We start from the raw sequence: 17,232 nt of genomic DNA, 5'->3' as shown, positions 1-17,232 counted from the left end.
CACACACACTACAAGCCTATAGGAAGCTGCCTCACACACATGGCACTGTCCCCCCACCCTATTCAAAGCAAGTGTTGCTATCTGAGATGCTCTCTTGCATTGCATTATCCCACCCCTCCAGAACAGATTATCAGAAACCTTTGGGGCTGCAGGGGGGAGAGGTAATTGTCAGATACTTTCCCTTCACCCCCATTAGCAAATTCTCCAGTTACAACACTACTGGGACCACCAGTTGGATTGCACCCATAGCCTCTGCTGTCTCCTATCTTTGCATTTTCATATACTGTCCACTGACATCCACTTGAAAGCCCACATCACACTCCCATAGGTCAATGTAATTCAGGGCAGGGGAGAGATGCTGGAATCCCAAACAACTTAAGTCTGATTTTGTCGAGCAGTAAATTGCATGAGGAATGGAATAGCTATTACCGTTTAAAGGCAAATTATATGTTTTGCCTCAGAAATTAATTTTTGTTTCCCCCCTTGTCTATTGATAATTATAATCTGTCAGTTTTACTCCTACATGCGTCTGCACATTTTAATTGCAGATCTCAATGCTTGTAGCTGCTGCTGGAGGCAGAAAAATAAAACCCTTTCAGTTTTAAACTGTGACACATTTGCGTGGGCTCGGTGAAAGGGATCCATTTACAGAAATCAGAGAGATTTGCATTGCTTGGACAGCCTCAAGCAGAGGGCTCACCAAAATACCCTATTACAACAATTACCCTGTCAAGGGCTTTAGAAATCAAAATGCCGTCTGGAACAATGCAGCCCCATATTTTGCGCACAGGCTGCATGGATGCAGATGCAGCAAACACACGAATTGAGGCTGTGCCTTTCGGCAGAAGCACAAGAGAAGGAAAAGTTGGGCAGTTAACCTCTTCATCTCAGCAGGAGCAGCACCAGGAACTGTTCCAACCCATGCACAGCCCTCTATGTAATGACAATGCCTTATCCTGCTCTCTCTTTGAGATGAAGAATCTTTGGCTGACAGGCAATGAAATCTCTGCTTTGCATCGTACGGTTAAAGTTTCAGGTGTCTCAGTTTAGCAGGGATAACCTACATGTTCTGATCTCTTCCCCAAGAAAATTTCCACCCACCCATCAACTTGATTTTAAATAAGTCACTGTGTTTTCCCCTCTTCTTTCCTACTCTGCATGCCTATGTTATCTGATGCTGCGAGATCATACATAATGAAGGAGCAACCTTTTAGAAAGTGTGCTTCATGTGTTTATCTCAAGCCATAAGGCTTATGGTGCTACCAAGAAATATCACCTCACTAATCATATCACTTTAAGTTCTTACTGTGGCAAGCAAAGAAACTGGTACAAAATATTGGTACAAGACCAATGAGGGGTGTGGTCTGGAGAGAGTCTCAGATTCTAAATATAGAGGCCTGGAAGGCCGTTCCCTGCCCCTCTTCAGGATGGAATCAATATAAACTGGGAGGATTTCATATGCAATATTACAGAAGTTAAAGCTGCCCTTTGGGAATCTAAGGCAGGGTTAGCGGACTAGGTGCATCCTTTACGGGTGTTGATTTGCTTCTAGCTTGCTGTGGTATTCCATTTGCAAATAAGACAAGTATTACAAAGACACCGCAAGTCTTCTGTGTTGTGTTGTGTTGTGTTGTGTTGTCTTGTTAAAAGAAAACTGTGAGTGCTATCCCTGCAACGAGAGACAGAAGGAATAAATCGTATAGCTAGAATAGCTTTCTCTCTGTGTTTGTGCCGTGCCTGAATAGGACTCATTTTGAGCTTTTTAAACAACTTATATCCTTCTTTGGGATTTTCCTGGCAGCAAACAATTGGGCTCTGAGATTCTTCCCAAGTATTTTCATAGGATCATTCCACATATGCAGCATTGTCAACACTGGAATGTATTTTACCAGTATATCTTGTTGTCTTCACTTGTTGGCAGGAAGGAAAAAGCATCTTCCAATAGATGTTCCTACCATCGGGCTCAAGGGAATAACCAACCTTCCACTAAGACCGAGAAGAGAACTCAGGCAACTCTTAAGGAACCCACGCACTCATCATAAAGCACTAAAGCGATAAACCCTTCAGAGAAGCTGGGACAACAAAACTGGATTCAAAATGGCTTCCCTTTCTCTTTCCAGCCAATCATTTTTGAAAGGGGGGGGATGCTACTTTACTTGCAAATGCTCCTGTTGATTTTGTTATTGGTTGTTTAATCGCAAGCCTTTTCCCTCAAAAGCAAACCAACAGATTACTTCCTGCCATGTTAAGAGCTTTTCGAAGCACTGAGCAAACCGAAAAAGCTTTCCACAATGCTGGGTAATCTCTACATTTATTGCGTAAGACATATATCATTTGCAAGTGTTAAAGGGTTAATTCACATGGATACAGGTCCTGGCAATATTCCCTAGGACACTGTGATGTGTCATCTTTAATATCTAAAGAGTGGATGATATCCAAGTTTGTGTGGACAGGAGTAAATGAATCCCTCCCCTCCTTTCCTGTTCCTTTCAGTATCAGCACCATGCCCCTTCAATCTGCTCTGGAGCATCCCTGAAACCTCCAGAAAAGATTGAGGAATCAGGTGCAGAATTTTCAGGGGGAATAGGGGGAAGAGAAATCCTTGTGGGAAAAGGGAAACTCCTGTAATACATCCACTGAATGCCAATGTATCTACTCTTGGCTCCTCTAGAATATATGCAAAGTAATGACTCGCAAAGACAGTTTGATAATCAAAATGACCTCTTACCAGTATGGATTAAAAAGCAGGCAGAGGGAGCCTTGTGCGTGAAACTACTGATACTATGTTTGAGTTTTGTAAAGTTTCAGTTGAATATTTTCAAAGTTGGTTGATGTGTGGGTGTGTCCATTCAACATGTTGATGGAATCAAAATACTTGCAAAGTTTGCTGCTGCCGCTTTCTGAATGGAGTGTTATGTTATGTTATGTTATGTTATGTTATGTTATGTTATGTTATGTTATGTTATGTTACTTACGTTATGCTATGTTATGCTATGTCATGTCTTCAATTTGGTGCCCTCCAAATGTTTTGGATTAAAACAATTGTACTGCCTCAAGCTGATGGGAGTTGCAGGACAAAGCATTTGGAAGGCACCAGGTTGAGGAAATCTGTGCTATGCTATACACAAGACCAGGTGAAATCTGGTTATTTGCTCTTGGAGCACTTAATAAAGAGTTAAATGCAGCTGTTGCTTTTATTTTTTATTTTGGTCCATGCTCATGTTTCTTCATTGGCATGTTTCTTCACTTGGTTACCAAAGGCAAATACAGTGGTGCCACGCAAGACGAATGCCTCGCAAGACGGAAAACCCGCAAGACGAAAGGGTTTTCTGTTTTGGAGGCGCTTCGCAAGACGAATTTCCCTATGGGCTTGCATCGCAAGACGAAAGCCCATAGGGAAATGCTGGCGGTCGGGAGCAAAGACTTTCGCCCACAGCCGGCCTTCAGAAGAGGACCTCTTCTGAAGGCCGGCGGGGGGCAAAAGTCTTTGCTCCCCCCCGCCTGCCTTCCCCCCACCTGCCCCGGGCGATCTTAAAATGCTGGCGGGCGGGAGCGAAGCGTTCGCTGCCGACCCCCAGCATTTAAAAATCTCCCCGGGACAGCAGAGAAGTCTCTGCTGTCCCGGGGAGATTTTAAAATGCTGGGGGTCGGGAGCGAAGCGTTCGCTGCCGACCCCCAGCATTTTAAAACGCTGTTCCGAAGCGGGGCGGGGGGCGGGAACACCTGCCCCAGCCGCCCCACTTCGGAACGCTGTTTCGAAGCGGGGCGGGGGGCCGAGAACACCTGCCCCAGCCGCCCCACTTCGGAACGCTGTTCCGAAGCGGGGCGGGGGGGGCGGGAACACCTGCCCCAGCCGCCCCACTTCGGAACGCTGTTTCGAAGCGGGGCGGGGGGCCGGGAACACCTGCCCCAGCCGCCCCACTTCGGAACGCTGTTCCGAAGCGGGGCGGGGGGCGGGAACACCTTCTGAAGGCGGGCGGGGGGCGAAAGTCTTTGTCCCCCCTGCCTGCCTTCCCAGGGGCTTTTAAATCGCCCCGGACAGCGGAGAAGTCCTCCGCTGTCCGGGGCGATTTTAAAATGCCGCCCGCCAGCATTTTAAGATCGCCCGGACAGCGGAGAAGTCCTCCGCTGTCCTGGGGTTTTTTAAAATGCTGGGGGTGGGAAGAAAAGCCCTTGTCCCCCCCCCCAGCCTTCAGAAGAGGTCCGGGGACAGACTGTCCCCGGACCTGGTCTGAAGGCGGTTTCCCTAGGAACGCATTGATTGATTTTCAATGCATTCCTATGGGAAACCGTGCATCGCAAGACGAAAAACTCGCAAGACGAAGAGACTTGCAGAACGAATTAATTTCGTCTTGCGAGGCACCACTGTAAGAGCTTTACTGCTGCTGCTTTTCACTTGGTTAGATGAGATTTTATTCAGTGTATGTATGACTTCACACGAAAGCAGTCCCAAAATAATTTACAGAGAATATCCATAATATATAATAAAAAATCCACTAAAACCAAACAAATATGATAAAAGTGTTCACCCAGCAGCATAAAATAACTTCCCACCCACGTTAAGGATGAACACCAGAAGAAATGGCCAAACCATCGGTGCTGTCCAAATGCCCAAGAAAAGAAAACTGAGTTTTCCAGGTGCCAGGAGGATAACACCGTCAATGCCAGGTAAGTCTCCCTGGGGAGGGAATTCCAGAATCAAGGGGCCACCACAGAGAAGGCCTGTTCTCTCATTGTCACTCTCTGCACATCTCTTGGGAGGTGGACACAGAGAAGGGCCTCAGATGTTGATCTCAAGGTCCAGGTTGGTTCATATGGGGGAAAGGGATCCTAAGGGTCTGATTATAGGTCAGACCCCACACCATAACCTCAGCTAAATTGTACACAGAAGCCATGTTGTGTAATGTCTTCTTATCTGCTTCCTTAACACACCTTTGTTATTCTGTCTTAATATATTTAGAATCACTTAATGCCAGCTTTAATTCAGCATAGCTATGTCTGCTCTGTTGAAAAACCAGCTCCATCAGGCTCTTCCCTCAATTGTCATTTGCAGTCATTCCTACAGGCTAGCAAGAGTAGTAGTACCTCAGGGCCTCTGAGCCAGCTCTTCTCTTTCAGCATCTACCTGAGGTAGAATCTGAGTCTTGCAAGCCACTTTGGGAGACTCTTGGTGTGCAAGAGCAGTATAAAAAGGCTTTAAATAAATAAAATTGTATTTTTTCTTCTTCCCTTGTATCTTCTACCCTAACTTGTTTGAGTGTAACCACCATCCCTCCTCATTACAGGCTGGGTGCCATTTTTCAGTTTTCTTCTCCTTCATACCTTCAAAAATCTTCTTTCAATCAATTGAAATGCTTCCACCTCTTCTAACTTCTTCTTTACATCAAGGGGAACAGCACAGATTGAGATCTGTGGGAACTACTGTACTACATCTCCACTCCACAGAACTTTATTTCCTTCCCCCAACTGTTTTTGCAGTCCTCTTTGCAAATGTTTCTACTAACATTTTGCTTTGAAAATATACTATACAGAATCTGCTTCTTGCTCTGAGTGTGGATTCCTGAGAAATATTGAAAGTTGGCTTTCATTATTATTATTTTTTCAAAAATTGTTTCTAGTCCTCATCAGTGTTAAAAGTTGCAGGTGATCATATAGCATCTACTGGAAAAGTAAAAGAAGTGTAGGACAGGAAATTCACTGCTTAGAGAGAATGACTTCTATATGCACAGTTCTTTACCATGGCTCTGTGCTGTTTGCTCCAGACTTTGTCCATGTTCAGAGACCTAGACTTTTTTTTTAACAACAGTAATGGCAAAAGATGCTGAACTTCCAACAAAGCCCAAATAGTCCATTCAAAATAAGTGATGCAAAATAAGCAAGGTTATGCTATATAGCAGCATAATTTGTTAAATTGCATAGGGGTCAATAGCACTGGTAAACTCAGGACTCAATTTGAACCAACCCTTGGCTCTGGAAGGAACTTCCTGTTTGTAGTAGCATGCCATGACGCATATCCAAACTTTCAAAGTGCCTCTGGATATAGGCAGAGCTGCTAGATTTAATTTCAGACAACAGCTCTGAGTCCTGGAATTAGTTTTCAGTACTACTGCTGAACATGTGTTGTGAAGCAAAAAAAATATGACTCTCTGAACATGTGCAGGACTACTTTCCCTCATTACTGAATGAATTCATGGGTCACCTTGCAACGAAAGCAGATCCCTGGGCTGTCAGCAACTGCAATATAGGCAAAAGCATGATTTCCTGAACGAGTATGCAGTTCCCTTTACATCTTCTGATCGACAAGCTCTGCAGGAAGTTTCAACTCTATACAGGCAACGTAGGTAAGCCCATTATTTCATTTTTCCTTGATGCATGTATTGAGTTGTTTCCCAGCATATGCCACTAGAACTTGAAACTCACTGTCAGAAATAGTAACACTGTGTGCATGTGAAAACAACTGTATTTAAGTGTAATACAGGCCATATGGTGCGGAATTTTATGGAAATGTAGCTTCAAAGCAGGGCTGTAGTTGAGGGGGTTGCTTAGCTCAAATTGCCTTTCCATTCGATTGCTCCCTCCTTTCTTTCTGAAGTCCCTTGGCTCTTCTTGCTCTGAGTACCTTTGGGTCCTCACTTCTGCCCCTGCTCTCCTCTGCACCCTTCCCTCATTCCCATTTCTCCCTTGAATCCTGTGCCTTCAGTCATGCTATCGCACAACTTCTGAGCTTTATCACGGTCTGTTTCTTGGTTGTTAAAGCAGCTCACCATTTGCAGTGAAGACTGCAGATCACTCATAGCAAAACCATCCAAAAATGCAAAAAGGAACTTTGCTGTCTACCAACTGGCATTAATTTGCAGTGTGGACTAGCTTCTTATTTACATGGGACATTTCCAGGTGGAAGATCACAAGTCCCTCAAAATCAATATTCTTCCATCCATCTCTTTCGGCTTCCTGGTAGTACTTCTCCCATGCTTGCTGGTGAAAGATCTCACAAAAAGGAAAGCTGATTAAGGTGCTCTGACATGTACGTGTGCGGCACTGTGTTACAAAGGCCTGACTGGCCACAACTAGAAGATGGACATTTAGTTCCCATGCTGTGGAACGCTGTTCCAGAAGAGATTCTGCAAACAGACTTGCTTTTGACTTTCAGGTATCTCTTGAACACTTTTTCATGCCAACAGGCCTTGGCAGCTTTTAAATTCACAACTTGCTTTCATGATTATTTATATTGTTTTTAATTGTGTGCTTGTGTTTTTAATTGTGTTGTACATTGCTCTGATATTTTGTGAGACAGGTAAAGGTAAAGGGACCCCTGACCATTAGGTCCAGTCGTGGCCGACTGGGGTTGCAGCGCTCATCTCGCTTTATTGGCTGAGGGAGCCGGCGTACAGCTTCCGGGTCATGTGGCCAGCATGACTAAGCAGCTTCTGGCGAACCAGAGCAGCGCATGGAAACGCCGTTTACCTTCCCGCCGGAGCAGTACCTATTTATCTACTTGCACTTTGATGTGCTTTCAAACTGCTAGGTTGGCAGGAGCAGGGACCGAGCAACGGGAGCTCACCCCATTGCGGGGATTCGAACCGCCGACCTTCTGATCGGCAAGTCCTAGGCTCTGTGGTTTAACCCACAGCGTCACCCGTGTCCCATTTTGTGAGATGGTGGTACAGAAATACACATTTTCTCTTAGGTACTGTTATGAGTTGGGGGTGGGCTTAATCTGGAAGGAACCCTGGTTCCCCTTTCTGAGCCTGCAATCCTCTATCTGTGAGCGTAAAATATACAAAGGGAACTTTGCCAAATCAGTTCCTTTGTCAAGGTAATGGCTTTGGCTGGCTAGCTAAGGACCTGGATTTTGCATAACCAAATAAGTTGCTCTGTGCTATAGAACTAATGGGTGGGCCTTTCCTCACCCCACCCCACCCAACCTAGCTGCTACATAGGGGAACAAAAGGCAGAGTGTTAGGGGTTATATTTGGGCAGTAAAATGAGGTACCTAGCAAGGCTGTGGAATCTTCACCAATAAAGAGTTTCTAAGAAAAAGCAGGAGACATTTTAGGAACAGTACAGGGGGTAAATAAATAAGCATCTGAGGTCCCTCTTAATTTTACAACTCGATTGTTCCACTGGTGTTATTATTGATGAAGGGGTTAAGCAAACAGTAAGTGACCCAAAGGTGAACCACTAAAGATGACCTTTCACCATAATTTTTTTTTTAAAAAAAGAATAAAATTACTTTGTTTTCTGCGCATTCCGCTCTTCTGACAAAAAAATCCTACCATAACCCCCAAACACAGATAGTCTTAGGTTGAATTGGACTCTCTCTGATGGTGGAATTAGGCACTTTTCAGTGACAGGGTGGGGTGGGCTTCATTTAAAATTATTCTTTTTGTCCTGTCACACCATCAAGCACCTTTACCGCCAAGCTGCAAACCTGTTACAGAAACACAAAATGAGTTGACTCTTTTGCTAGGGGAACATTAATGCAATCTCAGGTTGTGTCCATTACGGCTCCGACAATATTGTATATGGAATTCCCGGGAGAAGGTTCTGCAGACAGAAAGGGAATCTTTCTATAACCATTTTATGAAATTTACTGGTGTGGATAAAATGAACAGTTTCAAATTGCCAGTCTGGCTATCTCTAAAAGACAGGTGAAGTCTTCTGGCTATCACTGCTCCATACTATTACAAATGGAAAAGCCCTGAAGTAATTGAATAGTTCATCTGCTGGAAACCACTGTGAACTGCTATAACCTAAAAAGAAACAATATATATACAGCTGCAAGTTCAGAAATAAAAAAGCATGCCTGCTGCCTTACCTGGAGATAGTGCAAACACAACATTGTTCAGAGATCATTTTCTCTCACTCGCTCGCTCCACATGTAATGGGAAACTATGGCTTTCTACTATGTGAGCAAGCTGCTGCAAAGCTACTGTTCATTAATGAGAACAAGCCAGGATTAAACCATGTTTTCAGGACCTGACTTGATTCTCAAACCATAGTTCAAAGAAGCCAGTCTCCCCAGTTCAGATGTCACAGGGAGTTTTGGTTACCTTAAAATATGAAAGACACCCATTCCTTCTATGATGGATATGGATGATGAAGAAGATGATCAAATGGGATCCAGGCTGGTTATATTTTTCTCAGAGTTGAAGGCAGTTTGGAAGATTTGTGTTATAAACAGATGCTGTGGTTGAGTGTTGGGTTTTTAGTTTGGGTTTTTGGTTTGACAAGAGGCAACAGTAGGACAAGAACCAGAAATCAAAAAAAATCATAGGCAGCCAACTAGGGACACCGATATCTGGACCAGAGAAAGCTAGGTTTCATTTTCCTCTTTTGATCAACTAACCTAGGCATTACTGAAACCTGGTGGGATGAGACCCATGACTGGAATCTAGAAATTGAGAAAAGTGTCTAGATCAAGGGAAGTAATAGTCCCACTCTATTCTGCCTTGGTCAGACCATACCTGCAATACTGTGTCCAGTTCTGGGCCCCGCAATTTAAGAAGGATATAGACAAGCTGGAACCATGTGCAAAGGAGGACAACCATAGAATCATAGAATCATAGAGTTGGAAGAGACCACAAGGGCCATCGAGTCCAACCCCCTGCCAAGCAGGAAACACCATCAGAGCACTCCTGACATATGGTTGTCAAGCCTCTGCTTAAAGACCTCCAAAGAAGGAGACTCCACCACACTCCTTGGCAGCAAATTCCACTGTCGAACAGCTCTTACCGTCAGGAAGTTCTTCCTAATGTTTAGGTGGAATCTTCTTTCTTGTAGTTTGGATCCATTGCTCCGTGTCCGCTTCTCTGGAGCAGCAGAAAACAACCTTTCTCCCTCCTCTATGTGACATCCTTTTATATATTTGAACATGGCTATCATATCACCCCTTAACCTCCTCTTCTCCAGGCTAAACATGCCCTGCTCCCTTAGCCATTCCTCATAAGGCATCGTTTCCAGGCCTTTGACCATTTTGGTTGCCCTCCTCTGGACACGTTCCAGTTTGTCAGTGTCCTTCTTGAACTGTGGTGCCCAGAACCAAGATGATCAGGGGTCTGGAAACCAAGCCTTATGAGGAGCAGTTGAGGAAGCTGGATATGTTTAGCCTGTTAAAGAGGAGACTGAAGAGATATGGTAGCCATCTTCAAATATCTAAAGGGCTGCCGCATGGAAAATGAAGCAAACTTGGATGGGTTCAAGTTACAAGAAAGGAGATTCTGACTAGACATCAGAAAGAACTTTCTGACAGTAAGAGCTATGAGACTGTGGAACAGATTCCCTTGGGAGGTTGTGAATTCTCCTTCCTTGGAAGTTCTTGAGGGCCATCTGTCGTGTATGATCCAGTGGAGATTCCTGCTTTGCACGGGGTTTGACTGTACAATTCTATTATTCTAAGATTTGTAGAATTTTCTCATTCTAATTCACTGGGTTGAACATTGCAACACTGTGCAATAAACTGATGATCTTTTAAATCAGTTCACTCTTTTGCATTTTATCTTTTTAATTGGGCAAACTGACTGCACAATCAAGATTACAGCATCTCTTATTTGCAACCCTGCCCACCATTTCAACATGGGGCTATGTGTAACTGATAGCAGAACAGGATCCTCTTAGCGTAGATTAGTTTACCTTTACTTAAATAACCCTGGCAGCTCCTTGTTTAGAACATCATCAAAACACATGGCTTAATTCAAGAGATCACAGATTCATCACAATGATGCTATCAGCACTGCAACCCCTGGGGATAGCTCTCATTGAAAAGGCTCCTTGAATTTGTGATTAATCAACTGGTTAATCACATGGACTAATCAATGAAGACTTTCAGCTTTCCCTAACATGTCAATACTATCAGCAGCTGAATGGAGACCCAGATCGTTAATACTTGACTTTGCATAGTTTGATGATGTTGTGATTTATAATACTGTTTGAGTGTGCATCTGAATAAAATACCTGATATTTGTTGAATTTCATATTTCTGGCTAATAAAAGCAATATGCTTGCCACTCTTTGGGGGTCTGTATGTGAGCTGCATTTGTATGAAAAGCAGGAAGCAGGCAGTGACCATTTTAAGATTGATTAATCACAGACATGTCCCTTTCTTTCTTCTCATCTTTATTTCTTATTTATGGATGATATAGCAGGATGAATTTTAATCAGCTCTTACCCTCTTGCTGTGTTCATCACGTTTCTCTCTCTGGAAACCGCAGATGTTAACCATTTAGGGACACCTGGTGGAAACAAATCAGCTAAAGTAATATCAGGATCAGAAGCTGACTGACTCTGTGCTCGGACTGATTTATTTAATGCCTGTAGGGTGTGGGGGGGTAGGGAACTGAGCAAAGGTCACACCCTGAAGGGCTGTGGGGAGTGATGATGTATGTTTGATTAATTAATGATATTGCAAGAGTGCAATGGATTTCCTAACTATGTTTACTGGCCGTTTCTCCAAAAATCTGTATCTTTGAAAGAAGTGAAGACACCATAAAGTGCACGTCAAGATGCCATTAGTGGAAATGAAATGGAAGGAACCAAAGTGAGCTTTAGACTGATGCAAACTATCTACCTACCGTGCGAAGATCATAATCGAGCATGACCAGCTATGCAGCTAAAGGACCTGAGCTATGGGAATACTCCCTGCTCCTCATTGTCACTGCAGTGACAGGACCGGTTTGGATTGAGGGACAAAGGCTGAAAAGGTAAGGAAGACACCCTGTGTTGGCAAGTGAAGCTGTTGCCACATTAGCTGAGCCATCCAAATCTCCCACTTTTACTCCTGAGAATAGGAGTGACGAATATACCCATTTTGAAGATGTACATGGTATTGTCAAAACCTCTCCTTCAATATAAATAGCCTCAGAATGATTTACACAATGAAAAACGCAAAAAATAAATAAATATGAAAGCCAAACCAGTAGGCAAACAACTAGAAGAAATAATATTTTGGTTTTAAAATTAAGACCATGGAGAATGTTTAATGGTCTTCACTTGGTGACAGAACGATAGCAAGAATAGGCATCGGGCAATCCTCTCTGGGGAAAGCATTCCATAAACAGGGCCCACCACCAAAAAGGCCCTCTCCCAGTCTTAGGGATTGTGTGTCCAACACTTCATGCAGGATGTCGCCTTGTCCACTTGCCTGATCCACTCTTTTGCTCTCCCTCACCTGTTAACCCTTTCCCCAAGGCAATATTTCCCTCCTGTGGAAGATGGGGGGGGGGGACTGGCAGGAAAGGTGGGAAAGGCAGATGCAAGAGTAAGGTAAAAGGTAAAGGAACCCTGAATGGTTAAGTCCAGACAAAGGTGACTATGGGGTTGCAGCACTCATCTTGCTTTCAGGCCAAGGGAGCCGGTATTTGTCCACAGACAGCTTTCCAGGTGTGTGGCCAGAATGACTAAACCACTTCTGGTGCAATGGAACACCGTGAAGGAAACCAGAGTGCACGAAAACGCCGTTTACCTTCCCGCCACAGCGGTACCTATTTATCTACCTGCACTGGCGTGCTTTTGAACTGCTAGGTTGGCAGGAGCTGAGACCAAGCAACGGGAGCTCACCCCATTGTGGGGATTCGAACCGTCAACCTTTTGATCATCAAGCCCAAGAGGCTCAGTGGTTTAGACCACAGCACCATCTGCATCCCTACGCAAGAGTAAGACCTCGGGATGACAAGCAGTAGTGTGCATGTTGAACATTTTAATAAATGCACTTAACCTGACTACTGGTCAGTTAATGTTTGGGACCCTTAGGAGAGTGCTTTCCTATATTTAAATATATGTGAACTACTCTGAATACTCCAAAGTGGCCAAGCTTTATTATTTTCAAATTCTCGTTCAATTCCTCCTCACAATTAATTTGTACTGTAGGCCAATATTGGCTACTATTTCTTCACCCATGGAATATATTTCATATTGTGAGCACTTTGAAGGTATATAATGGAAAACAAGAAATTGTATAAATTGGAGTGTGCGTGTTTCTAAATACTCCCAGAAGAACTGGAACTCTAGGAAAGCAGGTTGCTCCTCAAATTAAAAAATGAAGGGGGAAATGGTGTCCTGTGCACAAAATGCAGTTGTGCAGCACAACGAGAAGAGAGATTGTTAACATCTCGGGTCATCTCAGAAACTGGTCTGGAAAATGACATGGCAGCCTTGGACTAGATGACCTACCTGAGGACCAGCGTATGATGAGATACTTTTCCAGGCATTTAAGACTTTGCTGGCCTAGCCTAAAATAGGAGATCAAATGAAAGGCATTACTTTATAGTAGATAACGCTGCCATTTCCAGATAGCTGCGCTTCAGTTAAACCCACTGAACCAAAATCCTCTGTGCATTTCAGCCTGGAAAATTAGCCTGCTGAAAGATATGATACAGGACAAGCAAAGTGACTGGACTGCATACGTTTTACGCTCATTACCATAGATGCAGCCAGCTGATCCATTTTCTAACCATGCTTCTTTTTAATTTGAGAGGCTGATTTTGAAGCGGCAGAGATTCTCAGGCTCAAATAACAATCCCTCCCCCCCCCCGAAAGGATACAGAAAGAAAGAAAAAATGCTGGGACTTGGGATCAGTGGCATGTGCTGCCCTGTATCCATGCGCCTGTTTTATTGAGAGTCCCTGTGGAACGCCCTCCCATCAGATGTCAAGGAGACAGATAACTATACAACTTTTGGAAGGCATCTGAAGGCAGTCTTGTATAGGAAAGTTTTTAATCTCCCATGTTTTAGCATGCTTTTATATTTGGTGGAAGCCGCCCAGAGTGGGATACAGATAGGTGGGATACAAATAATAAAATCATCATCATTTTCACATATTTGGAAAGCAGGTGGCGCTGTGGGTTAAACCACAGAGCCTAGGACTTGCCAATCAGAAGGTCGGCGGTTTGAATCCCCGCGACGGAGTGAGCTCCCGTTGTTCAGTCCCAGCTCCTGCCAACCTAGCAGTTTGAAAGCACATCAAAGTGCAAGTAGATAAATAGGTACCGCTCCAGCGGGAAGGTAAACGGCATTTCCGTGTGCTGCTCTGGTTCGCCAGAAGCGGCTTAGTCATGCTGGCCACATGACCCGGAAGCTGTACGCTGGCTCCCTCGGCCAATAAAGCGAGATAAGCGCCGCAACCCCAGAATTGGTCACGACTGGACCTAATGGTCAGGGGTCTCTTTACCTTTACCTGCTACCCAATGCAAGTGCCTTCTGATTCTGCCTCCCCTTGACCCTCCCAGCCACCACCATGGTTCATTTCTGCTATGACCATTTTTAGGTTTGATCTTCTGAACAGAGCCTGATATGCATAAAATAAAAATGGCAGTGACAGTTAGCAAGCGAGTACAGGCACCGTGGCAATGGCAAAGTGTACAGTGACTGTAGGGATGGAAACAGCTCAGTGGCAGAGCACACACTCTGCATGCAGAAAACCCCAGCTTTGATCCCTGACGTCTCCAGCTATCACATAGCAAGTGATGGGAAATGGAACTCATAAGAGATTTCTGAGTCTGTCTTGACTTATTTAGAGGTTTCTGAAAGTATAAGCAACGTTTTAGCCTAATCTAAGCAACAGCCACTAGCCCTTTGGAACCCACTGCGACAGGATCCCTGATAAGACTGTCCAGACTCTGCTTAGAAGCTTCTAATGAAAGAGAGTTAGTTTATTTATTGGTTTAATTTCAACAGCTTGCATACTGCTTAATTATAGTCAGTGTACAGGAGACTAAAAATGAGTTAAAACTATAAAATCAGTTCAAATACCTGCTGCAATAAAAGGCCCAGGAAATTCAACAGGGAGAGGGTCTGTCTGACCTCAGCTGGAAAAAAGTTCCATAAACTGGGCCCGCAACACCGAACACAAGCAACTGGTGGATATAAACTGTACATCCGAGCCACTAACAGGCAGTCCCAAGTTGGACCCAAGTTGTTAAAGGCCTTGTAAAATAATATAAGAGCCTTGAATTTGGCCCAGCAGCATATATGCAGCCAGTGGAAGCTTTAGAGCACCCGAGTTATCAGCTGGCAATAGTCTGTCTCCATCAACAGCTTAGCTGCAGCATTTTGCCCCAGCTGGAGCCTCTGGATCAGGCCTTCTGGGATTAATAAATATTGGCTTGCCTGTGAAAATTTTAAGGTTTGCTGAGAATATGTATGCAAAGCACTATGAAGTGCAATATAAATGCTAAGTTTTCATTCTTCATAGAGAGTTTCTTCATAAAGTCCCACAGTTCTCTCGACTACTGCTCAGTGGGCTCCGTCAGTGGCCCAGAAAACATTCAGCGCTTAACTCTATCAACTACCCAAAAAATTAAGGAATGAAATTAACAACTCCACTGAAATTGCACAGGAGTTTGCTGCACACGAAGAGTCATATTACTAAAGTTGAAACATCTCATTGTAACCACTCATTGCAAACCACTTGATATTGAGGCTACATATAAAGGCAGTGCTTATGCAACTTAAACTCTACTGGCACAATTGTACTTCAGTAATACTTGTTTATTAGCCAAATGCATCTGATCTCAGAGGCCTGCATGACAAGTTCATTACATATCAATTTAATTAGCCAATTTACATTTAATTTACATTTCAATTAATGTCTTTAGCAACAAAACGTTGCATTAATAGGGTAATTGCCTGTTAGGCAATATGTAAAAGAATAAATAGCCACATTCTGAGGAAGCATTCCTATTTTCTACATTTTATTACCATAAATAACCTAAATAATTATTGCTCTTAAGGGGCCATGTCCCAGTTCCCTTCTGGGCCTAATTATAAAGACTTAGTACCTCATTAAGCAAAATGGTTTTGAAGTCACAGAAAAGCATTACTCTAATCGTGACTCATTAGTTTCAACAAAAGGGGGTGTAGAAACTGCAAAACAGCACATTTAGACATAGTATATTTGGTGGTAGAGAAGCAGAAACCCACTTATGAGGTGGCTTTCAGAGTTTTGCAGGTGTTTCCATTGAAACCCAGCTTTCCAAAGGCTTTGTGCAACTTTGATGAATGAAAATGATAAGCCCAGAAGAAAAATTAGGTCAGACGAAGCCCTGTCATGGCAAGGTCTATCTTGTTCCAATAGCTTTGTTCCCATAAAGCTGCAGTCAGTCTGTTTGAGCTTCAAATTACTATAGACTTAAAACACATCAAAGATCAATTCTGCTTCCGAAACTTAAAAGTCAGACAATGCAGAGCAGCAATAATCTTATGTTAAAGTAATCTCCTGCAGACTTAAGAGGCATGATCAATAATAGATGGGCCGAAAACCTAGTTAGCCACCAAGCTCTGTGGGCAGGATCAGTTCAAAGGAATGTTACAGCATATATTTAGAAAACATTCTAGAACCCGCTATCACAGAGAATCCCATTGGTGCAGCCAATGCTCTATAGCAGCAAGAGCACCCAGATCCATGCACTGTTCCAGCGTGCTGGCTTCCCACAGGAAATGGGCAACCTACCCCATAATCTGCTTTTGTGGTGTTACAGGGAATCGTGAAGCACCCTTTCAGCTTACACAGGTTGCTGGTTATACTAAAAGAACTGCAAAAATCTGCAGTTGCATGCTGATTCTGACATACTGAATGGTGTTTGGTTGAAATAAACGACAGACGAATGACAAGTGTCATATGGGAGGCATCTCTCGAGCATGTCTCGGGGAGTCCCTTTTATTGAATATTACAGCATTGCCACATATGTGCTTGTTGCTGATTGGTTAACACAAATACAATGCAAGGGTTGCATATAGGCATTAATCATCAATAGATTAAAGGTTGGGAAAGGGAACACATGGTTGGACAGGTATGAAAACCTCCTTATTAAGCTATTACTAGTGATTGATATTGCAAAACTTAAAGGAGCATAACTATCGCGTTCCGTAGATGTGGTCAGCCATGCATTAAGAACAGGTCAGGGTACGATGTTTCATGAACTCAATGTGAACTAAACATTCTAGGGTGGGTGAGGAAGGAATGCTTCAGCTTAGAGCGGTTTGCCAGACTCATGTGCAGAAGCAGAACTTCCCATCAGAATGGTCCTTGAATTGTCCTCTTCCTATATGTTTGATCTAGCCAGTTCTCCTTGTGGAATAAGGTGGAGAACATGTTGAGATTCACCAAGGAGAAACCAAGAGGTAATGCTTAGTATGAGTCAGCAGTGTAGCGTGGACAGGGTAATGGGGTGGGGGATGGGTGGGGATTGCCTCGGGGATGATTGGAAGGGCGTGTGCCTGCCCTGTTGCATCCTCCT

General features: G+C 43.7%; 2 protein-coding genes across 4 annotated transcripts in view; one reads left to right on the top strand and one right to left on the bottom strand.

Moving 5' to 3' along the window:
- BEND5 (BEN domain containing 5) overlaps positions 1–3,184 on the top strand; it is a 728,817-nt gene extending 725,633 nt beyond the window's left edge. Inside the window, exon 13 of the mRNA XM_081009445.1 lies at positions 1,922–3,184. Coding sequence (XP_080865571.1) covers positions 1,922–2,042 — 121 coding nt within the window. The 3' untranslated portion in view covers positions 2,043–3,184. The remainder of the gene's footprint in view (positions 1–1,921) is intronic.
- LOC308479120 (uncharacterized protein) overlaps positions 1–17,232 on the bottom strand; it is a gene marked incomplete at its 5' end in the record, with an annotated part of 58,094 nt that overhangs the window by 27,872 nt on the left and 12,990 nt on the right. The window contains one exon of one of the 3 annotated variants that reach the window (XM_081009602.1): positions 11,168–11,231. The exons of the other annotated variants lie outside the window; for them this stretch is intronic. Within the exon in view, the coding sequence (XP_080865728.1) occupies positions 11,168–11,231 (64 nt within the window). The remainder of the gene's footprint in view (positions 1–11,167; positions 11,232–17,232) is intronic. 3 annotated transcript variants of the gene reach the window in all.

The sequence above is a fragment of the Podarcis pityusensis genome (assembly GCF_964106645.2).
Source record: "Podarcis pityusensis genome assembly, chromosome: 6".
Taxonomy (NCBI): Eukaryota; Metazoa; Chordata; class Lepidosauria; order Squamata; family Lacertidae; genus Podarcis; species Podarcis pityusensis.
The sequence above is the reverse complement of the archived record's forward strand: the minus strand, read 5'-3'. Positions and strand labels throughout refer to the sequence as shown.